Raw genomic sequence first — 23,632 nt, forward strand, 5'->3', positions numbered from 1 at the left:
GCCTTCTTTAAACGAAAATTGGCAAAAACAACAGTGCTGACATAGGTTGCCATACGTCCAGGTTTTCCAGGACATTTTTTTACAGATTTCTGCAGTTTGCTTCAGACTGCAGTATTCCGTGTATGTCTGGGGAATTGTTATCTAAATTTCTGATTTTAACTTTTTTCAAATGGTTTTTAAAAAAATAGTGCATGGATTTATGTGCAGTTGTTGTTAACCATTTTGATGTTTTCTTTATTCATGAGCTGTATATAAATATTTTTTAAAAAAATAAATATGCCTCCTTGCTCTATTTTGTGACTTTTTTGATTAAGTGCTGATTGTATTTTATTGAGAATACAATGTAGCGTTTTAGCTTACATTGCAAACTGCCAGGAGGTGGAATAAAATATTTAAAACGAGTAACTTAAAAGCAAACAAGAGGTAGGGGGAAAGATGCCGGATGTCAGGGGGTGTCATGCTGTACTTGGGTCCTGGGTTCAAGTCTCGCTTCCACCTGGGACCCACTGTGTGATCTAGAGTAAGTTGGTTTCTCCGCACTGTAGGTGCAAAATTGGAGAGGACTGGGCAGAATGCAAGCATTAATGGAGACTGCAGGGCAGTTGGCCAAATAACAGGTATCATGGTGGTTATTATTAGTCATTCACTTCAAGGATTTATAGCCGCCTTCAAATCTTGAGATAAAAGCTTAAATCTGGAATCCATTAAAAGTGATTGAAACAAACTGCATTAAAAATATGCATACAAATAATAACTGAATCATAGCAATAAACAGATAAACCAGCAGTGTCACATGATAAAATGACAGATAAAATTGGAAATAGACAACTAATGTAAAAAAAAATTTAAAATCAAGTTGAGATCAGTTTGCATTGTTCATTAAAAGTCTGGGAAGTTGAAAAATCTCTCAAGTTGGTGCTTAAAATAAAAAAAAAGAAGGCACTAAACAGACCTCTCTGGGGGGCGTATTCTAAAAGTGGGTACCACCAGCAATAAAGGGGTCCTCTCTCTGGTCCACCCACTCACAGGGCCCCCCAGAAAATTACCTCTGATCAGGATCATAATCCCCCCCCCCTTTAAGATTGATGGACTGTCCATTAATTGCATCCTCTGGATGGTTCACAATTTTAAAAAGACAAAAAAACAAAAAGATGTGATCTGTTAGACTTATTCAGCTACTCACATAAGACCAACCCCAAACAAAACCATTCTCAAACAGCACTAGAACCCTGCTCAAAATATATAGCCAGGCCCTTAATCCTTAGGCAGGTTTGCATGGGGGTAGCTGCAGGATTTATATAAACGATATAAACAAACAATAAATATCACTGTTAGGTGACAACATCCTAGCAACAGGCTGCCGTGAACACTTCCCTGAGTTTCCCCAGAACACACATGGCAGGGTAATAATATTTACCTCTCGGATGTGCTTTAAACCAGCGCCTCTAATCCCAGAGCATCTATCCCTGGCATGTCCTAATGGCCTTCCTGGACAGGCCCAGTCATGCGCCGAATAACTTTAGTCAAATGCCTGGCCCTTTTCAAGGGGAGGGAAGGGGCCAGAATGAATCTCTCTCTCTCTCTCTCTCTCTCTCTCTCTCTCTCTCTCTCTTACCTTTTGCAGCAATACAGCAGCACCCATGCCAAGAGAAATGTGAAATAAACACACGTTTAGTATAAGTGTTTAAAAACTGTAAAAGCCATTTCTGCTCAAAGGTAGGAAACATCAGTTGGAGGGGGGAAATCCCAACAGCTTGTGCTGTTTCTCCTGGGATGTTTGATAGTAGAAAGCAGTTCTCCGGGCAGGAGCCAGATGACAACATTCCCCCTGCAAGCAAAACCAGCTAAAGAATATAAGAAGATCAGAAGAGCCTGAAGCTGGATCAGGCCAATGGCCCATCTAGTCCAGCATCCTCTTCTCACAGTGGCCAACCCGATGCCCCAGTTGTAAGCCCCAAAGCAGGACCCTTATGATACGATAATCTTTATTGTCATTGTCCCATACAGAACAACGAAATTGAAAAAATCTACATCAGATGTTCAAAAATGCACAAGCCTGCTATCCCAGCCTGGTTAGCCCCCTAAAAACTCTGATACCCCACAATTGAATACAATATACTCCCATAGAGACTACCTTACACTGCGTTTAAAACCAAAATCGCATTTGGGTAGAAACTGTTTCTCAGGCGGCTAATCCTAGTCTTTATAACCCTGTACCTTCTTCCAGAAGGCAGAAGCTGAAAGAGATCATTTCTGGGGTGCGCACTATCCTGCACTATCTCTGCAGCTTTCTTAGGGCACCTGGAAGCATAGATTTGATCCAAGGTGGGAAGAGCGCACCCAATTATTCTCTTTGCAGTCTTTACAACCCTGGACTGCATTGTTTTTCCCCTGACAGTGCAGCTTCTAAACCACACACACAGACCATAAGTTAATACACTCTCAACAGTACAATGGTAAAATGCCATCAACAGGTCCTTTGAGAGATTGTTTTTCCGGAGGATTCTCAGAAAATAAAACCTCTGCTGTGCTCTCTTCATCAGGTCTTTACTGTTTTCTGCCCAGGTTAGGTCATCTCTCAACTCCATTCCCAGAAATTGAAACACCGAGACCTGTTCCACACACTTCTCCTCAATAATGAGCGGCTAAATATTCAATTTACATTTCCTAAAGTCCACAATAATCTATTTTGTCTTCAGAACAGCAGGCTCTCCAACTGTCCCTGTATTCTAGGGACGTCCCAGATTTAGAGAGGCCGTCATGGTTTCTGATTTGATCCCCTGACCATTAGGTCCAGTCGCGGACAACTCTGGGGTTGCGGCGCTCATCTCGCTTTACTGGTCGAGGGAGCCGGCGTACAGCTTCCAGGTCACGTGGCCAGCATGACTAAGCTGCTCCTGGCGAACCAGAGCAGCATTTTCATCGAAGAAATGTTGGAGGGTATGGAGTTATCAGACCCCCGAGCCGTCTGAAGACAATCTTGTACAGTGGTACCTCTGGTTGCAAACAGGATCCATTCCGGAGGCCCGTTTGCAACATGAAAAGAATGCAACCTGCAGCGGCGTGCCTGCTCAGGTGTGGGTTGCGATTCGCCGCTTCTGCACATGCGCGTTACGTCATTTCGCGCTTCTGCACATGCGCAAGTGGCGAAACCCAGAAGTAACCCTTTCCAGTACTTCTGGGTCGCCGCAGGACGTAACCTGAAAGAACATAACATGAAGCGGACGTAACATGAGGTATGACTGTATAGGGAAGTGTTAATGTTTAATGTTTTTATATGTGTCAGAAGCTTCCCAGAGTGGCTGGGGCAACCCAGGAAAAGATAAATAGTAAAATATTATCATTATGGAATTGGACGTCCCTATTTTCATCGGATGTAGTGATGTATGGAAGTGAGAGCTGGACCATAAAGAAGGCTGATCGCCGAAGAATTGATGCTTTTGAATTATGGTGCTGGAGGAGACTCTTGAGAGTCCCATGGACTGCAAGAAGATCAAACCTCTCCATTCTGAAGGAAATCAGCCCTGAGTGCTCACTGGAAGGACAGATTGTGAAGCTGAGGCTCCAGTACTTTGGCCACCTCATGAGAAGAGAAGACTCCCTGGAGAAGACCCTGATGTTGGGAAAGATGGAGGGCACAAGGAGAAGGGGGCGACAGAGGACGAGATGGTTGGATAGTGTTTTCGAGGTTACCAGCATGAGTCTGACCAAGCTGCGGGGGGCAGTGGAGGACAGGAGTGCCTGGCGTTCTCTGGTCCATGGGGTCACGAAGAGTCGGACACGACTAAACGACTAAACAACAACATTTTCATCGGAGAAATGTTGAAGGGTATGGAAGAGTGCTGGATTTAAGTCAGCGTGGGCAGTTCATCTGCTTTGGGTGGTGAGCTGAGCGGGCTCGAAATCATCATCATCATCAATCTATATTTATGCAGATACCTACCTAGAAGATACATTAAATCGACTGTACCAAAAAGGAATTATTGTAACTATTAAGAGTTTACCTGGTTTCTCACCTGGGGCTGATGGGAGTTGTCGTCCAAAACATCAGATGGGCACCAGGTTGGGAAATCCTGAACTATGGGATAGCCAGTACGTTTATCCAATTAGCAATGGATTAGCAGTGGCCCGAGTACAGAGGAATGGCAGAAATGTTCGCTGCAGTTCCAAGCATGTTTTCCCAGGAGTTAGCCTCACTTTTTCAATGGGCCAAACCCCCAGGAAAGTATGGCCGGAATACAGCCTTCATCTGTCACAGAAGTGAACCCTACAGAAGAGAGATGTTTATTTCTGAAGATATCCATCTGCTAGAACGGACACTTACCTCCTTAACAAATTAGAGGTTGAAGAGGGTTTGAGGGTTGTTTGGGGTTTAGGAAAATAAGAGAGAATTTCTCGTAAAAATGAGATACTGCAAGGGCTTGTCCACACCAGAATTCACAGTGCATTCCTGCTTAATTTGCATAGTGTATGTGGCATTACCCTCAAAAAACACTAGTCTTGATGCCTTACCCCAGTAAATTCAAGTTTGCCCCATACAGGGACAATCCCAAAAATGGGAGAGCTCCGAATTGCTTCGTGTGGGGTTGCAAAGGATTTGTTTTGGTGTTGTTTGGTCTTTCCGCTTTCTCCTGTTCCCCTTTCTGTGCCTGATGCTTCCTGGTGTTTTCATTTCTTCTCAGAAATGCCCTGAGTTTTTCTTTTCTTTTGATGCCTCAGATTCGTCCAAACAGATAAACTGTACAAGCAAACATTTTAAATTTCTACTCCAGGTTTATTGGGAAGCAATCTGAAAAGCATGTGCTGTTGAAAATTTACAATTGCTTTCTTTTCTTTTCCAGTACACTAGTAAAGGTGTGTCAGGAATTTAACCATCTCTCTCTCTCTCTCTCTCTCTCTCTCTGCATATGTGTGTGCACATCCATTTTTCTTTTGATGCCTGAGATTTGCACAAAACTGGAAAACTGCACGAGCAAAAAGCCCTAGCCATAGATATTCTTTCAAAACCCCCGATTTTCATAAAACTAGAAAATTGCACAAGCAAATTTACAATTGTCTGACTGTGCTTTTGCACACTTCGTGGGGGTTTTTTTTCTGCACACAGGCTATCTGAATTTTATTGGCAGAACAGACTCAACAAATGACACAATGGGGAAACACAGAAGGGAGTGCCTACTGCCATGAGTGGGAAAAACCTACGTTGATCCTCATATACAGTACAAATTCAAATACGTGCAGGTGTGGACTCCTCTGGTCTGATTCAAATGGGGAAAGAGTGGATAAACAGCAAATGCTCAAGTGTGATCAAATTGATGCATTTAAATTTTTCATTTAAGATATTGGTCAGCTGCTCTTCCGTCAACGCTTCTAGAGAAAAGAATAAAGCAACCACACACATTTAATTGCTTCGTATTATTGTAACAGACCACTGCAGATAAAACGTGTTGTGCACAGACATGTTAGCTTTGGGGTAACACAGAACACTTGGACGAAATGTTGTGAGATGAACATAAGGAAATCAACTGCCCCATTTGCTTTGCTCCGCTGTTACTCCTCCTCTCGCTGCAGTCCTGAGTATTTCTGTCCAAAATCGATGCCCCCTTTTGACCGCCTTTGGGCTGTTCCTACAGGACAGGATTTCACCTTTGAGGATCAGGGTGGGAGTGCAGAGCGAGATTCCCAAGGATGCCTGGAGAGCAGCAATCCTACAAGGCTGTCCTGAGGTACTTCCAGGGCAAGACCACCTGCTCTGCAACTCTCCCTGCCTCTTTCTGCTTGCTTATCTCCCACATAAACATGCTGGTGGATGCTGGGATGTTAATGGAGTTTATTAGCCACCACCCGTCTTTGCAAGAGGCGAGCTCTCCTTTTGCAGCTTAACCCATAACGAAGTCAGCTGTGCGAAGGGGAGGAGGAAGAGGAAAGGGCAGGAGAAATATGTCCTGTTTATGTCTTGGGAACTCTGGGTTTCTCTTGACTGCCCAGTGCCAAGGCATGCTCTCTCTCAAATACTGCTCAGTGTGAAATATCTTTGGGGCCAACTCTCAAATGCAAACTGGAGGTTTATCACGCCCTGTGAAAGATCAGCTATGGAGGAGGGTGAAGGAGCCTGCAGAAACACTTGTGGATATTGAGCCAATATTTGAGCATTCAGTGAATAAATATCCAGAGCAGCCTCCCCCAACATGGTATTTTTCAGATGCTCAGGACTACAATTTCAGATGCTCAGGACTACAATTTCCACCGGGAGTTGTCGTTCAAAACAACTGGAGGGTACTAGGTCAGGGAAAGGGAAGGGTAAAGGGACCCCTGACCATTAGGTCCAGTCGTGGCCGACTCTGGGGTTGCAGCGCTCATCTCACTTTACTGGCCGAGGGAGCCGGTGTACAGCTTCTGGGTCATGGGGCCAGCATGACGAAGCCGCTTCTGGCGAACCAGAGCAGCGCACAGAAATGCCGTTTACCTTCCCGCCGGAGTGGTACCTATTTATCTACTTGCACTTTTATGTGCTTTTGAACTGCTAGGTTGGCAGGAGCAGGGACCGAGGAACGGGAGCTCACCCCATTGTGGGGATCCGAACCGCTGACCTTCTGATCGGCAAGTCCTAGGCTCTGTGGTTTAACCCACAGCACCATCCATGTCCTAGGAAACTCGACATCAAAAGCCATGGAGGAGAATCTAGGGGAGCAAATTTCAGTGCAGCCGCAGCTCTCACCTTCCTTTGTGAGTAAACACTGAGCAATCAGAAGCCGCAATGTGGTTTATTTACTCAGAAAGATATCCTGTAGGACTTGCTTTCAGGGAAATATGCATAGGATTGGACCCAAAGGGAGTGAGGAGGCCTACAAAACGGAAATGCTCCTTTGACCCAGCCCACCTGAGTAACAGTGACCTAGGGCAGTAGCTAAAGGGCTGTGTGCCTTTGAATAAGACGGTCCTGAGTTCAAAACTTAATTCTGCCACGAGCTCAGAGACAGACCATAGATAGGCTGCTCCTCTGTCAGCCTAAGTTCCCACCTACAAGACTGCAATGTTAATACTAGATTCCAAGCCAATAATGTAATTTCTTTAACGGGTATTTGGTATATAATTTGAATGAGACGCCCAACAAATAGGGCGATAATTGGCTGGTTTGCTAGGATCACCCTTCTTAAAGATAGGAATGACTATGCTAATATTCCACTGAGAAGGAAAGTGACCACTATTTATGTAAATAGAGGTGCAAGGATAGATACCCATCAGCTGCAGGCTGCCTTATACACTTCTCCAATGATTCCACCTTCCCATTTTTCAGAGTAGAGATTATTTCACAGATTTCCCTAGGAGTCACAGGGTCCTACACTGGGAGACTTCCCTAGAATCATAGAATTATAGAGTTGGAAGAGACCACAAGGGCCATCGAGTCTAACCCCCTGCCAAGCAGGAAACACCATCAGAGCACTCCTGACATATGGTTGTCAAGCCTCTGCTTAAAGACCTCCAAAGAAGGAGACTCCACCACACTCCTTGGCAGCAAATTCCACTGTCGAACAGCTCTTACTCCCTCTATATTAACAGTGGTGGCGGCGGGGCTATTATCTGAATATTGTTTCATAACAGGATCTTAGGCATTGAGTTCATTGAACAGCTCTCATAAATGGGTCTCCCAGGGACATAAGGGGATAAAGGCTGTTAATACTGCCCTACCTTGCCAGGCTGTTGTGCGGATCATTGGACTAATGGCATAGGAAGTCCTTTAAACTCTCTAACATCCCATGCAAAGCCTGTGAAATGCTATGCTGTTGTTTCAACGAACGGCTGAGCCACTTCCAAGCTACAAATAAAGCGAAGTTTGTGATGAATGTCATCTATAACCCGAGTGGTTTTATTTCTCTGGGTTCCACACCCCCTGACGATGGATGTACTACAGATTCATCGTGACAAACTGTGGCTTCACCGAAAACCTCCTGCTGCTTCCAGACCCTCTTCAGATTATTATTTGCTCACAACGAATGTCCATGTCAGTGCAAGTTAAATAATAGACTCCAGTTGCTGAGATCCTTGGACAACCGACACTCTATAAATATAGATTACCTTATAGATTATGTGCCACTGGATAAGAAGAGGCCCAGCCGTTTCCCTACAAAGTGTCAGAAGGGAGAATTATCCGCAGAAGGTGCTTTTAGGGTGGCTGGGTTAATCCACTGTCCCCTCTTTCCTTCCTTGCGACTCTTCACAGCCAGTTTCTAAGGCTTTGCCGATGCATTTCCAGTCCTGAATTTAGGTTCCAGCTAAACGGATTGGCTTTACGCACAGGTGTAGCATGGGATGTGTTGGTTTAGGGCCTTAGGATTTTTTAGTTTTCATTTTTGGTACCTTTGCTGTGTTAAATGTGCATTCCATGGTTGTAATTCTCCTTTGTCATTTTTTTTATTTGGAAAACTTTAAGAAAACGTTTTAGTTTCCTGCTAATTTTGTTGCTTTGAATATATACTTTATGTTTGACTTTCTTCAGTAATGTTTTGTTCTGGATTGTTTCAATTGGATTTTGTGTATTATATACTATGATGTTAGCCGACCTGAGCCTGGTTTGGCTGGGGAGGGCGGGATATAAATAAAATATTCTTATTCTTATGGACAGGTAGTAAATGAGGTATTTTGAGAGGCATAATTTTATTCCAGCACGAGAGATGGTAGGAAGTCCTTCATGCAGCACAAAGTTACACTGTGGAACTCCCTGCCACAGGAGGCCACCAACCCAGATGGCTTTAAAAGAGGATGGGACAAATTTGTGGAGGACAAGAAGGCTATCAATGGCTACTAGCCAGCATAGCTCTGCTCTGTCTCCACGGCTGGAGGCAGCACAGCTTCTGAATACCTGTTGCTGCAAACCGCAGGAGGGAAGAGTGCACTTGTGTTCGAATCCTGCTCGCTGGTCTCACACAGGCACCTAGTTGGCCCCTGTGAGAACAGGATGCAAGACTCCGTGGGCCATGGGTCTCATCCAGCAGGCTCTTCCTTTCTTCTGCATGTCAAGCAGGTGCTCCACCACTGAGCCCGGGGCCCTCTACGTGCCGCCAGACTACAGCTGCCATCACCCTTGACCACTGACTCTGCCAGCCTGGACTGATGGGGTTTGGAATGCAAGAGCTATGTGCCACAGGTTCCCCACATGTAAAGGGACCCCTGACCATTAGGTCCAGTCGTGGCCGACTCTGGGGTTGCGGCGCTCATCTCGCTTTACTGGCCGAGGGAGCCGGCGTACAGCTTCCGTGTCCTGTGGCCAGCATGACTAAGCCGCTTCTGGAGAACCAGAGCAGTGCACGGAAACGCCGTTTACCTTCCCGCCGGAGCGGTACCTATTTATCTGCTTGCACTTTGACGTGCTTTCAAACTGCTAGGTTGGCAGGAGCAGGGACCGAGCAACGGGAGCTCACCCCGTCGCAGGGATTCGAACTGCCGACCTTCTGATAGGCAAGCCCTAGGCTCTGTGGTTTAACCCACAGCGCCATCCGCATCCCTCCCCCACATGTACCAAGAGTTTTAAAAGTGGAGGGCAGAGGTCCTTTGCTACTGGACTCCACTTCGCTTGGAAAGGTTTGCTTGTTGTTCCACCTTTCTAGGAGAAAATCAAACTCAAGTGGCTTATGATGCAAGTGACTGCTTTGGAATAAAATTAGGGGACTATCAGCTTTCACAGAGGTGGCTCTGTTTTTTTAGAGGTTTCACAAAATCCACCCGGGATTGTCAGTATTTGCTTGTTGATAGAAGGAGAGAAGGAAGCTTCTTCCGCCCAGGTATTAGGTGCGCCCAGGGAGTCTCGGCCGGCTAGTCCGTCGGTGATCTTCTCTCTGGAGCAATTTCCCCCTCGGGCGATCCGCCAGCCCAGCCTAGCCGGCCCCCTGCCATTTATCACTCCCTTTGACGTGTTGTTAGCAAATGGGGATCTCTCGGCTGCTGGGGGTGGGGAAGGGGAGGAGGAGGAGGAGGAGGAGGAAGGGGTCAGTCTTGCTTCTACTGCCACTTGTTGCAAAGGGGGGGGGAGGAGTAGGAGGAAGAGGAGGGAGAAAAACAGGACCCCCCCTCCGCCCGCCCCTCCGATCTCGCCCACAAGGCGCAGGATCCGAATCCAGAGAAATATTTCGGACGCATCTGACACATGCCTCGAGGGGGGTGGGAGGAGGGGGAGGGGCAGACCCCCAACAACCCTCCCCCGGACCAACCCCGAACGCCAGCGCGGAGGTCTCGATTAAAATTACATTCAGGCGGCCAGGCGGTCGCCCTCCCTCCCTCGCTTCCCACACACACGCCACCCCCCCCGTCGAGTCTGAGTCCATTTTTTCGCCCAGCGCGGCCAGGTGCGCAACGGAGAGGCGAAGGATGGGCGAAAACACCCGCGTCGCCACCAAATCCGCCCTGGTAAGCGGCGCCGGGTCAGCACCCCTCGTACCCCCCCCGGGTGGTGGGGGGGGCGGACGGTCGGGCGGCGATTCGGCCCCGGACTCCCCACCGCGCGGGTGGAGTTTGGAAGCAGTTTGTTTGCTTGTTTTAAAGGGGGGGAGGGGGAAGCGAGCGTCGGGTTACTGGGAAAGCCAACTTCTGGAGGGCTTCACGTGTGCGTGTCCCCCCCCCCCCGTCTCCAGCCTCCCGTCCAGTTTAATTCTTTTGACGGCGGAGGGGAGGGAAAGTTCTCCCCCGCTTTCCTTGTGAAGTTTCCGCGCGCGCGCTTCTCGACGGCACCGTGGGTGGGTCCCCTAGCGGACGCTCCCGGGCGGCTTCCTTCCTTCCTGACCCCCCCCCCCCCGTCAGTCCCACGCCCTGGGCTCCTTCCCCTTCCCACCCCGGCGCCCTTCGGGGACCATCTTCCCTTTCCTCCGCCCTCCCTTCTCCCCCCCCCCCTCCCGCCCCGTCTCCTTTTCTTCCTCCTCGGCTCCTTCGTCTTTTCTTCCTTCTGACGCCCCCCCTCTTCGTTTCTTTCTTTCTCTCTCTCTCTCTTTTTCCAGGCTGCCGCCGCCTTCTCCTCGCCGTCGGCGTCGTCGGCTCCGTCGTGCTCGCCGGGGCGCGGCGCGGGCGCCGCCGGGGGGCTCCGGCTGGAGGCGGTGATGGAGAACCTGCAGCGGGCGCAGGCGGCGCGCCTCGAGGAGAAGCTGCGCCGCGCCCAGGCAGCCCCGGCCGGGCAGCCGCCTCCGTTGCGCGCCTCGCAGCCGCCGCCTCCGCACCCCGCCGCCGCCGGAGCCTGCCCGACGGCCACCCCGCTGGCGCTGCGCCCCTTCCCGGCCGCCGGGCGCTGCGCGGGGCTGCTGCCCTCGGGGCGAGCGCTCCCTCTCCCTCCGCCGCGCCCCGCGCCGGATCCGGCCGCCGCCCGCCGCCGCCGCCCCGAGGAAGAGGAGGAGGAGGAGGGCGGTGGCGGCGGCGAGGACGACGACGAGGAGGAGGAAGACGAGGAGGAGGAAGCGGAGGACGACGAGCCGGACAACGAGGACCGAGGCGCCACCGCGCCCCGACATGCGCCGCGCCTCGCCTCGCCGCCTCTGCCCCCCGCGCCGCAGCAGCCCCACGAGTGGACGTACGAAGAGCAGTTCAAGCAGGTAGGCAGCAGGAACCCCAAATCTCGGTGTCATGAACCCCCCATGCAAGTGTGCGCCCCTCGACGGGACCCCCAAGGTGCTTTTATGCCGACTCTAAAAAGGACATCTCCCTCGCATCCCAATTGCGCCCCCAGATCTCCTGCTTGCCCAGCTGCGCCCTCGGAGCTGCCAGAGGGAAAACTTTGGCGCTGACATCTCTTTCTCCAGTGGCTCAGAGATCTTTTGGATCTTTTACAGAAGGGCAAATGAGCCCCAACTTCTTCCTCTCCAACTCTCAGGGCTGCCTCACAAACTGGCCATCAATCTCTCAGTTCTTTTTAATTCTTTAAAAGATGCTTAATCTTTCCCCATTAGCTACTTCCCCCACCACATCCTGACAACAGTTCCCTTTATTTCGAGTGCCCTGGGTCATGTGGCCGGAAAAACAACGAATAACCCCCATGAGGACTAGCCTCCTTAGGGGCTGTGGTCTTGTGACAGTTGTAGGTGGGGTAGTGGAAATGGGGAAACTGGGTGGGTGGAAGGAATGCAATGGAGTATGCTGGAAAAGAGTGTGGCTGACAGGGACACTCTTAGGTTGTCGGTCCTGTTTGTATGTATTGTTACCAGATGATCAAGTAGACAGGGTTTTCTAGGTGCTGGTCTGCAAGAATCCTGACCTCCCCTCCAGTTATTAAAGTTTGTAGGGCTGGAGAGATATTTTGAAATGTCGAGACAACAGCCCCGCATTCTCAAGAGCCCGTGCTCTAATTCTGGGGTGCCAAAAGTTCTAGGTCGCTTCCAACCTGTATGTCAAACCCGTTAGGAAGGATCCAGCAGCGCCAATCTGCCAGTCTGTGAAAATATAGTTTGGTTCATTTGCAAGCCTCTTGAGAGCTGACCCCAAATTCCTTCTTTTGCCGCTGTTCATTCCATCTTCCTTCCAAACCTTTGCATTAGCTTCCCAAATAGCCCCCAGTGCCTGCCAGAATCCAGAATATGCTGCCGATTTATTCTCAAATCAATTTTCTTTCCCTTTGGTATTGTACCCCCTGTATATACCCTCTCTCTGCATGTTTCAAGTTTTGCAATGTCTCCTTGTTGCCTTAAATGTGCCATTTCTCATATATAGAACCAGAGCATCAAATAAAGTTCTCTTTGAGACAGGACCGCTTGTACCTCCGCAGGTAGCTGTTAGGGCCTTTTCCCCGGAAAAAACAATTCCTCTTACTGTTTATGTCAAGGCTGAGCTACAGCTAAAGTTGTTTTTAGGGTGGTGGAATCTTGGATTTTTAACCAACTATTTCAGTTGGTGTGGTGTAGCATTTAGAGTGTCTGACATGAACCCCGGGAGACCAGGGTTCAAATCCTCAATTGGCCATAAAATTCACCTAGTGACTTTGGGGCAGTTCCTCACGCTCGGCCTAACCTACCTCACAGGGTTGTTGTGGAGATAAATTAGGAGGGAGGTAGAACCATGGAGCACCTTGGAGGGGAAAAAGTGGAATAGAAATGCCATAAATGAATTTTGGGCAGTTTAAAACCATCGTATCCAATGCTGCTCTTGGGGAGTTTTGCCTGTATAGCAAGACTCCCCCTCCTGCTCTTCCCCTGCACACCCTCAAAATCTGTTTCGGAGGATCCCTCAAACCCCTGGAACAGATTTTGGGGGTGCACAGGAGGTTTCAGGAGAGAGGGAAAGAAAGTTCTACTGGCCAAGTGAGTCTCCGGCACAAGTAGAACAGCAGCGTTCGCAATGACCCATAGCTTATTGTTTCTGCTTCTGCAGACAGCGGCGTGTGAGATTATTCATTTCCCTGCTTTGGGGATACATTCAGATATCTGAAAACAGCTGCTCTTTCTACTCCATCTTTGCACTTTTCCCTGGGTTCCTAGAGCTTCCTTTCAGGACGGATGTTTTGCCCCCGAGAACGTCCCGATTCCCAAAGCGCTCTAGTTCTCCTTTTTCCTTTTCCTCCGCCAGAGGGATTGGGTACTATAACTGTTGAGTTGGAAGGGGTCTCCAAGGGTCATCCAGTCCAACCCCCTGCGATGCAGGAATTGCAGTGAAAGCATCCCTGACAGATGGCCACCCAACTGGTATTTGAAAACCTCCATCCCACGTGCTCCTTCCAGACCAGGTCCATGTTGCCCTGTCCGGACTGGGCGGCTGCTGGAATTCTATAGCAGCCTCCAGATGTTTCCAGCTGCTGATGCATGCTGTACCCCAAAATCTCTGCAGGGCACCAGGTTGGGGAAGGCTGTCCTATAAAGTAGGGGAGATGAATTAACATGCAACAAGGGGAAGGGACATGGGACCTCCCCCATCACACTTTCCCCACTGCGTAGGAATTTGCCTTCTGTTGGTCCATCTACCTTTGTGCTGTCTGCGCCGATTTGGCAGTGACTCTTTTCAGTCTTCCCCACTTCCTTCTTGGAGGTGCCCAGACTCGAACCTGGTACCTTCTGCATGCAAAGCAGATGCTCTTCCACTGAGCCAGGCAGCGCTTGCCCACAATGGCAAGCTGGTTTCTCCTGGTTTCTTGCTGCCTCCATCTGCGGAGGGCAGAGCGTAGTGATTGCGGCTACTGGCCAATGATAGTCCTCTCCTCCATGAATTTGTCCATTGCTTTTTAAAAGGACTGGACAACTTTGCCTCCTGTGGCAGTGAGTTCCATAGTTTAACTACGCGCCGTGTGAAGGTGCTTTTCTCTCAGCCAGGCTGGCTTGTGGCACTGGAGCTGTCTCGAGGGTGAAGTGATGCCAGGGGGGCGGAGTGTGTTTGTCACCATTCCTCTCCCCCACCCAAATGCTAAATATACGCTTTAAATCAGGTCTTCCCCCATGCATGGATTTTATTTTTTAAAAAAATTATTCCATTTTAACAATGTAACAATTTCATAATGCCCGGCATATATCTATCTATCTATCTATCTATCTATCTATCTATCTATCATCTATCTATCTATCTATCTATCTATCTCAATTTGGAAAATCATAGCAAATAAGGAACATTTCTGATCGAGATACACATGCATTTTTATACATGGTTGTGACGTGCCTGTATTTAAAGAGTTAGGCCTGCGGCCACCATGTCTATTTTTTTGCCCCATCTCTCGTCTGGGAAGAAACGATTGCCCGGAGGACCTCTACAGTTACTCAGGAGCGTTCCAGAGCATAGCTGTCAACTTTTCCCTTTTCTTGCGAGGAATCCTATTCAGAATAAGGGAATTTCCCTTAAAAAAAGGGAAAGGTTGACAGCTGTGTTCCAGAGTTAGAGCTGGAAGGTAGTTTATGCCAGGGATGAGCAGACTTCAGGCTTGAGGGGTCAACTTTGTTTTTTCCCATTAGAACCCCAAAATCTACCAGCCAGATCCTATTGCAAATGCCTCACACTTAGAATGAAAGAATTCTGGACTCGGGGACTTGTTTTGCGCATGGGAACAGAACCGAGCTGTCGGTTTTTTCATGCATAAATCCATTTCGGGTTATTTCAAGCGTCCTTCGTTTCACCAGCATAATTTGGTTGGGAGGTGGTCATTCGTTGTTACTATTGCTGAACAGCTGGAAGTCAGAATTCCTTGCCGATCTACTGTATATCACCCAGAGATCTACCAGTAGAGAGAGAGAGAGATTATCATTTGCTCGCCACTAAGCTGCACCCATTGCCTTCTTGCTCCTATCTGAATTAAAACACGGAATGTGAATTTTAGACTTGCTTTGTTTGGGAAGATTGCGCTCCTTCTTATCCTGAATCTGCCAGGCCTGTAATTACGATTACTTTTTCCTGGAGCTGCTTCCGCAGACCCCGTTCTCGTGGTGGGATGGAGGAGGGAGGAGCTGGTTTTCGGTGAGAATTTAGGATTTGTCAAAACCTGCGATGCATCAAGAGGGAAGGAGCTGATCCCCGTGGCTTGATTCCTGGTTTGGGAGAGCTTGGGAACAGTACTGGAATTGCTTGGCGGTTCCGCCAAACGATTGCGACTCCGCTCTTGGAAGAGACCTGTTTCAGATGATTCCGCTATCCTAGAAACACTCACAAAAAAGCTGCCTTTTAGCTGGGTTGGCACCATAATCCGGGACACGCTCGAGAGAATCAACAGCACTTACCGTAACTTCCATTGCAATTCAGATCTTAAGGGTGGTAAAAAATTACAAACCACTTGGGTTTTCTATCCTTAGAACAGTGTGCAAGCATGGCTGTCCCAGGACATCACAGAGCTGGACTCTCTGGTTGAGTTCGTCCAGGCTTGGGCAAGGATGACGGGCACATCCTTCATGTATAATAATAATAATAATAATAATAATAATAATAATAATAATAATAATAATATAGCTCTCATTGGTGTTGCGAATTGTGTTCCTGGTATTTTTCAGTGCTTTGTCCATCAAGGTGTGTGAGTTCTCATTATATTTAGCTCTTCCTTCCCATGTGTAACGTTTGTTTTCGGGTGTAACTAAGCCCATTTGCGACTGCCTTCTTCTTCCTCCTCCCCACCGCATGCATCTGATGAAGTAGACTGTTGCCTGCGAAGAAGAAATGAACCAGTTTGGGCTGCTTCAGATCTTGTATGTTCTCTTTGTCAGAAAGATGACACGGTGTGCAGATCGTCTGTCGCTTGTTACAAAGTGCTGGTTTCCAGCTCCTTCATACGTGGCGGCGCTTTAAACAAAGCACATGCCAAAGGCTCTCACTTTCTAAGGGATCGGGGTGCTTTCTGTCCACCTTGTATGAAATACTTAAGGATCAAGACACTGGAGAATTGCGGGGTTAGTTCTCTCTTGCTGCAAAATTGAATCTGCGTGCCTGCTTAACTTTGCTGAGGAAGTCCAACAGGGCCTGTGTTTGCTCTTCGCAGAATATTTTGAGTGTAAATCTTTTCTGAACCAGCATGCTAGCATTTGTCAGATCAGCCAGGCGGCCAGCTGATTGATGGTCCAGCCCCAAACGCCTTCTGCCTTCTTGTGCCAAGAATAGGCTGGACATTCTCTTCCTGGATGCAGCGACCGGACTTCAGAGCTCTGTGCATCTTTCTAGCCACGAGGAGCACAGTGTGTGGCCTCTGTTGGGAGCTTCAGTTGGAGCAGGGAGAAGTTATTTATAAAGCCTTTCATAAATCGAAACTTGTGAAATGTTGGCACATTTATCCATAAATTTGTCTTAAGACACTAGCCACTGTGCCTCGGGTTTTCCTAACAGAAACACAAACCTGAGTGAGCACCTGGAGCCCCCTGAAATCTTGCTACCACTTGGAAGAGGGACCAGTGTTAGAAACTCAGATATCTAAGATAGGCACCAGATGGCACCTTAAATCTAGGTTATGGTCGCCATAACGGAATGTCTGGGGGTCCCTTCCAATTCTGTGATCTCAACTACAGTCATACCTCGGGTTACACACGCTTCAGGTTGTGTTTTTTTGGGTTAAAAGGTAAAGGGACCCCTGACCATTAGGTCCAGTAATGACCGACTCTGGAGTTGCGGCGCTCATCTCGCTTTATTGGCCGAGGGAGCCAGCGTACAGCTTCCAGGTCATGTGGCCAGCATGACTAAGCCACTTCTGGCGAACCAGAGCAGCGCACAGAAACGCCGTTTAACTTCCTGCCGGAGCAGTACCTATTTCTCTACTTGCACTTTGACGTGCTTTTGAACTGCTAGGTTGGCAGGAGCAGGGACAGAACAACAGGAGCTCACCCCGTCATGGGGATTCGAACCGCCAATCTTCTGATCAGGAAGCCCTAGGCTCTGTAGTTTAACCCACAGCACCACCCGCATCCCTTTTTTGGCTTACGGACTGCCAAAACCTGGAAGTACCGGAACGGGTTACTTCTGGGTTTCGGCAGTCGCGCATGCGCAGAAGTGCTAAATCACGCTTTGTGCATGCGCAGAAGTGCCAAATCGCAACCCATGCATGCGCAGATGTGCTCCTGTGGGTTGCGAACTTGCATCCTGCATGGATCACGTTCGCAGCCCGAGCGTTCACTGTCCATCGCTTGACTGTAACTTGCTTTTACAACAATTCACTTGCCCCAATATGCAAGGAGAAAAACACACAGTGGAAATGGAAAAAGGTATTAACTATGGACTAAAGCAGAGGATTTCAAACTGTGGTCACCAACCAGGTGCTTAGAAATCTCCCATGTAGTCGCAACTGGACTCATGCCAGGAGCAAAATACGGCTGGGGAATTTTGAGCAACCTTCATAACAATAGGATTACACAGATTCACAGAGGAGGAGAGGGCTATTGATGGCTACCAGCCTCAATGGCTCTGCACTGCTCTCCACAGCTGGAGGCAGCATTTTTTGAAAACCACAGGAGGGGAGAGGACTCTTGTGCTCAAATCCTGCTTGCAGGTTTCTGATTGGGGCAGGAACAGGATGTTGGACTAGATGGGCCATTGGCCTGATCCAGCAGGCACTTGTGTAGCTCAGTGGCAGAGCACTTTGCAAACGAAAGGACTTTGCTCCAATCCCCGATGTCTCCTCTGGGGAGCATCCCAGGGAGACACGAGAAACCACTGATGTACACCAGTCAGTATAGATCAGAGTCGGGCCACCCAGAGACAGTGGTGAGCAATGATGGGAGTTGTAGTTCAGCAACATCTGGAGGACCACAATTCCTTGTGCCGGTGCAGGCAGAGCTGTGCTACATGAAACAGTGATGTGATTCAGTATAAGGTGGCTTCCGATGTCTGTAAGAGATCTTACAGCATCAGATCTGCTAGCAAAGCTTTAGCGTTGGTTTATTGCAGTACCCTCTCCATGCCAGCGTTAGAAATTAGCCAGGCGCGTTTTGCAACTGGTGTGGGTCAAATTGTGACCACGTGGAGATCTCTGGATGCCAGGATGGCGACTGGGGAAAGCAAAATGTCACGTAGAGAAGGATCTGAAATACCGTATTTTTCGCCCCATAGGACGCACCTAGGTTTTTTGGGGGGGAAATAAAGGAAAATTTTTTTATTTCCCCCCAGGTACTCTGTGCTAATCCCGAAGCTTGGGGCGTGCGGAGTTCAGCACGCCTCAAGCTTCTGGGTGCCGGCAAGGTCTCCGCTAGCCTTGGGAAAGCCGCGCAACTTCACGTGGCTCTCCCAAGGCTAGCGGAGCGCTGCACTAATCCCGAAGCTTGGGGTGTGCGGAGCTCAGCGCGCCCCAAGCTTCTGGGTGCCGGCAAGGTCTCCGCTAGCCCTGGGAGAGCTGGGTCTCCCACGGCTAGCAGATAGCTTCCTGAAGCCTGGAGAGCGAGAGTGGTCAGTGCGCAACAACCCCCCTTGCTCTCCAGGCTTCAGCGAAAGCCTGCATTCGCCCCATAGGACGCACACACATTTCCCCTTCATTTTTGGAGGGGAAAAAGTGCGTCCTATAGGGCGAAAAATATGGTAGTTTCCTTGAAGCCTGAATTGGTTTTATTCTGGATTGTTTTATTTCATGTATTAATGTATTGTAAAGGGCTGTGAGATTTATTTCTTTAAAATATAAAGTGGTATAGGAATGATAATAATAATAGTAGTACAGTCCTATCTTGGATATGGAACTCCTTGGCTCCCGAATGATCGAAACCCAGAAGTGACTGTTCTGGTTTTTGAACGATTTTCGGAAGCTGAACGTCCAGTGAGGCTTCCAGTTGGCTGCAGGAGCTTCCAAATGTTTTGTAAGTTGAACAGACTTCCAGAACAGATTCCATTCGACTTCCAAGGTACAACTGTAGTAGTAGTAATAATAAATCCTTTTTTTTTTTTTTAAGTGCCTAGACATTCTATTGTAGCGACAGTAACCTAGGTTTAAGGAGCCATTTGGCAATTCGATTATATCAGTTCCTTTTTTATTATAAATTTTTATTGATTATTTCCACATAACAAATTATTTCAACAATTGTATTTCCCCCCATTTCCCCCTCCCACCCACACATATCCTCCCTCCCCCCCCCCACCTGTGACTTTCCTCAGTTCCTCTTTCTGGTTTATTAACACATATTGTTCTCTGCATATTATAAAAATCTCTAAATTATCCATCTGTTACGTTAACAAATCAATTTGTGTATGTTTATTCAAAACCTGCCAAGGAGTCCAACTCGTTTTGTTGATTCTTTAAGTACTTTGTAAAAGGTTCCCATTCTTCTTTAAAGTCACAGGTGTCCTTATCACGTAATTTGTGCGTCAGTTTTGCCAGTTCTGCATAGTCCATCAATTTCTCTTGCCACTGTTCTTTTGTCGGGATTTCTTCATTCCTCCAGATTATATGAGTTTCTAACACTGCTGCAAACAGGCAAATCATGCAGCTGTTGTTTGGCTTCAGTCATTCACAACACAGGAAGAACACAGAGTTAAAAGGTGGTAGGATCTGCTTCACATCCCCAATATGGATGCTGGGAGCTCAAGAAGCCTTCTAAGGATGTTAAGAGACAGCGAAGGTGACAATTCCCAGACACCCCTTTTGCCTTCCACTAAAATTCCTGGTAGGAAACAAGTGCCCTTTGGAATTAAGGGATGGAGGCGAGGATCCCTGCCTTGTTTATTCAAGGGAGAGAGAAGCTGAGCTGTTTGACGTGCTTGGGGGGAGATAAGGAGATGGAACGGGCAGATAAGGGAATGGGGCTACCAGGCAGACACTGCCCCCCCCCCAGAACAGGCTACCATTCCCCCTTCTCTCTCTCCTCTCACCCCACCCACATATTTGGCGATTTGCATGTGCAGCAGTAAGCCGTTGGAGTAATCCCAGATTGCGCCACTGGAGTTGGCAGGGCACCCACGAGGTCATCTAGTCCAACCCCCAGAAGTGCTAAACAATTTGGGATGGAACTTTGGGGTGCTGCTGGCCAGATGAATCGGAAGTGCTTTTGGCAGGTGGCGGCAGCGGGGGGTACACCTGTTGTGGCCCATTTGCAGGAGTAGAAGAATCGGCAGGCACAGGAGGGGGTTAAGCACCCGTTGATGTGGGCTGTGGCTGAAATTTCCTGGGTGCTTCATTTAGGAAGGTGCTTCCGTTAGGAAGGGCCCTGGGTTGGGTTGTGGCAGCCTGGGTGTGCGCTTCATGTGCACCCCCAAAGGAAGCAAAGCTTTTGGAAACCTTTCCCTGAAACAGCTGTCGTGAGGGATAGTCCCGCTTGGACTACTGCAATGCGCTCTACTTGGGGCTACCTTTGAAGGTGACCCAGAAACTACAACTAATCCAGAATACGGCAGCTCGACTGGTGACTGGGAGCGGCTGCCGAGACCACATAACACCAGTCCTGAAAGACCTACATTGGCTCCCAGGATGTTTCTGAGCACAATTCAAAGTGTTGGTGCTGACCTTGAAAGCCCTAAACAGACTAAACACCCCAGTATACCTGAAGGAGCGTCTCCACCTCCATCGTTCTCCATCGGACACTGAGGTCCAGCGCTGAGGGCCTTCTGGCGGTTCCCTTATTGCGAGAAGCAAAGCTACAGGGAACCAGGCAGAAGGCCTTCTCAGTAGTGGCACCCACCCTGTGGAATGCCCTCCCACCAGATGTCAAAGAGAAAAACAACTACCTGACATTTAGAAGACATCTGAAGGCAGCCCTGTTCAGGGAAGCTTTTAATGTGTGACATTTTAATGTATTTTTAATCTTTGTTGGAAGCCGCCCAGAGTGGCTGGGGAAACCCAGCCAGATGGGCGGTGTAGAAATAATAAATTATTGTTGTTGCTGGGCTCAAGCGAGAGTTTGTTTCATGTTCCTTTCGCTTTTTAATTTGTACACTGCCTTTCTGCATCACTACACAAGGCAGCAGCTGAAAAGCCGCCAAAAAGGAAGCAAGATATACGGCAAAATATGACACATTGGTGACGAAGCATAGCTGGCTGCTTCAGTCTTGCAGATTGCTGGGAACAGGAAAAAAAAGTTATTCCTCTCCTTTTAAATCCCTAGAAACGATCCTGGGTCATTTTTCCCGGCTAGGAAGGGGAGGGCCTGTGGAATTGCATGCAAACAAATGTCTCTGGGAGATGGGCTGCATGGGTGGCCGTTGCTGTCCCAGTTTACTGCATTATTTGTGGCTTCGAAGGAATTTTCTCCCAGATTGGATACTAACGCACAGAGTGGCTGGCTGGCAGACTTGCTTGCTTGCTTGCTTGGGTTACCTGGGGCCATTTGCAGCAGTTTGTGGATCCTCTTGGATCCCGCGTAAGTCAGCAGATGGTGGTGGACTAGGGCCGGATTTAGGTTTGATGAGGCCCTCAGCTCCTGAAGGTGATGGGGCCCTTTCTGTGTCCAGCTGTCCTTTGTCAACAACAAATTGCCACTGTTTTCTGTGTTGAATATATGCTATATGGTAATTTATGGACTTAATAGGTATCTCAAGCCATAATGGGATCAAAATAAATAAATAATGTACTGCATGAAATCAATCAGTACGCGTAAGACTCATACCCTTAGTTTCCGCTGCCTGATCATCAGTCGACAAGCACTCTTTAATATTAGATAACAGGTACAACAGCTTGACCTACATTCAACTGTGCTCCACTGCAGTCTGCATGTTGCATGTTGCCTTGCAACCAGTCCATGCAGAATGTAGGCACCCTATATATAGAAAGGAGCAAACCAGTGATATTTGAGGGAGCAGCTGAGCAGGCGGGTACCAGGGCTTACATCATAAGAACCTACATGAAACAAAACACTGTTGCTGTATGTAGCTTTTATTTCATTTGTTTTTTATCTTATATTTTGGAAATGTGCATCCAGGTGTTTTTTAACTTTAATTTTTTGGGGGGCCCCAAGAGTGTGGGACCCAAACCTATAGCTTGTTTTGTTGTTGTTGTTGTTTAGTCGTGTCCGACTCTTCGTGACTCCATGGACCAGAGCACGCCAGGCACTCCTGTCTTCCACTGCCTCCCGCAGTTTGGTCAAACTCATGCTGGTAGATTCGAGAACACTGTTCAACCATCTCGTCCTCTGTCGTCCCCTTCTCCTTGTGCCCTGCATCTTTCCCAACATCAGGGTCTTTTCCAGGGAGTCTTCTCTTCTCATGAGGTAGCCAAAGTCTTGGAGCCTCAGCTTCAGGATCTGTCCTTCCAGTGAGCACTCAGGGCTGATTTCCTTCAGAATGGATCGGTTTGATCTTCTTGCAGTCCATGGGACTCTCCAGAGTCTCCTCCAGCACCATAATTCAAAAGCATCCATTCTTTGGCGATCAGCCTTCTTTATGGTCCAGCTCTCACTTCCATACATCACTACTGGGAAAACCATAGCTTGAACTATGCGGCCCTTTGTCGGCAAGGTGATGCCTCTGCTTTTTAAGATAAAGTAAAGGTAAAGGTAAAGGTACCCCTGCCCGTACGGGCCAGTCTTGACAGACTCTGGGGTTGTGCGCCCATCTCACTTAAGAGGCCAGGGGCCAGCGCTGTCCGGAGACACTTCCGGGTCACGTGGCCAGCGTGACATCGCTGCTCTGGCCAGAGCCAGAGCCAGAGCCGCACACGGAAACGCCGTTTACCTTCCCGCTGGTAAGCGGTCCCTATTTATCTACTTGCACCCGGAGGTGCTTTCGAACTGCTAGGTTGGCAGGCGCTGGGACCGAGCAGCGGGAGCGCACCCCGCCGCAGGGATTCGAACCGCCGACCTTTCGATCGGCAAGCCCTAGGCGCTGAGGCTTTAACCCACAGCGCCACCTGCGTCCCACGCTTTTTAAGATGCTTATGCGTAAATCCGGCACTGGGGTGGACAGTGCTATCTTCAGGTGCAGCGGCTGGAGATACTCCATTGTTACCTGCTTCCCAGATTTCCACAGTCCAGGTCAATAGGAGTATAGCATCTAGATCAAAGGAAGTAATAGTGCCACTGTATTCTGCTCTGGTCAGACCTCACCTGGAGTACTGTGTCCAGTTCTGGGCACCACAGTTCAAGAAGGACACTGACAAACTGGAACGTGTCCAGAGGAGGGCAACCAAAATGGTCAAAGGCCTGGAAACGATGCCTTATGAGGAACGGCTAAGGGAGCTGGGCATGTTTAGCCTGGAGAAGAGGAGGTTAAGGGGTGATGTGATAGCCATGTTCAAATATATAAAAGGATGTCACATAGAGGAGGGAGAAAGGTTGTTTTCTGCTGCTCCAGAGAAGCAGACACGGAGCAA

The 23,632-nt window shown here is 48.6% G+C and overlaps 1 protein-coding gene and 1 long non-coding RNA gene across 2 annotated transcripts in view; one reads left to right on the top strand and one right to left on the bottom strand.

Annotated features, from left to right (window-relative positions):
- The window catches only part of LOC307226431, a 36,267-nt gene extending 27,049 nt beyond the window's left edge, over window positions 1-9,218 (bottom strand). Inside the window, exon 1 of the long non-coding RNA XR_013843412.1 lies at window positions 9,171-9,218. This is a non-coding gene — a long non-coding RNA (uncharacterized lncRNA). The remainder of the gene's footprint in view (window positions 1-9,170) is intronic.
- An 856-nt stretch (window positions 9,219-10,074) lies between these two features.
- ARID3C (AT-rich interaction domain 3C) overlaps window positions 10,075-23,632 on the top strand; it is a 116,439-nt gene continuing 102,881 nt past the window's right edge. Inside the window, exons 1-2 of the mRNA XM_079994921.1 lie at window positions 10,075-10,398; window positions 10,983-11,567. Coding sequence (XP_079851047.1) covers window positions 10,360-10,398; window positions 10,983-11,567 — 624 coding nt within the window. The 5' untranslated portion in view covers window positions 10,075-10,359. The remainder of the gene's footprint in view (window positions 10,399-10,982; window positions 11,568-23,632) is intronic.

Source organism: Podarcis cretensis, assembly GCF_951804945.1.
Source record: "Podarcis cretensis genome assembly, chromosome: 11".
Taxonomy (NCBI): Eukaryota; Metazoa; Chordata; class Lepidosauria; order Squamata; family Lacertidae; genus Podarcis; species Podarcis cretensis.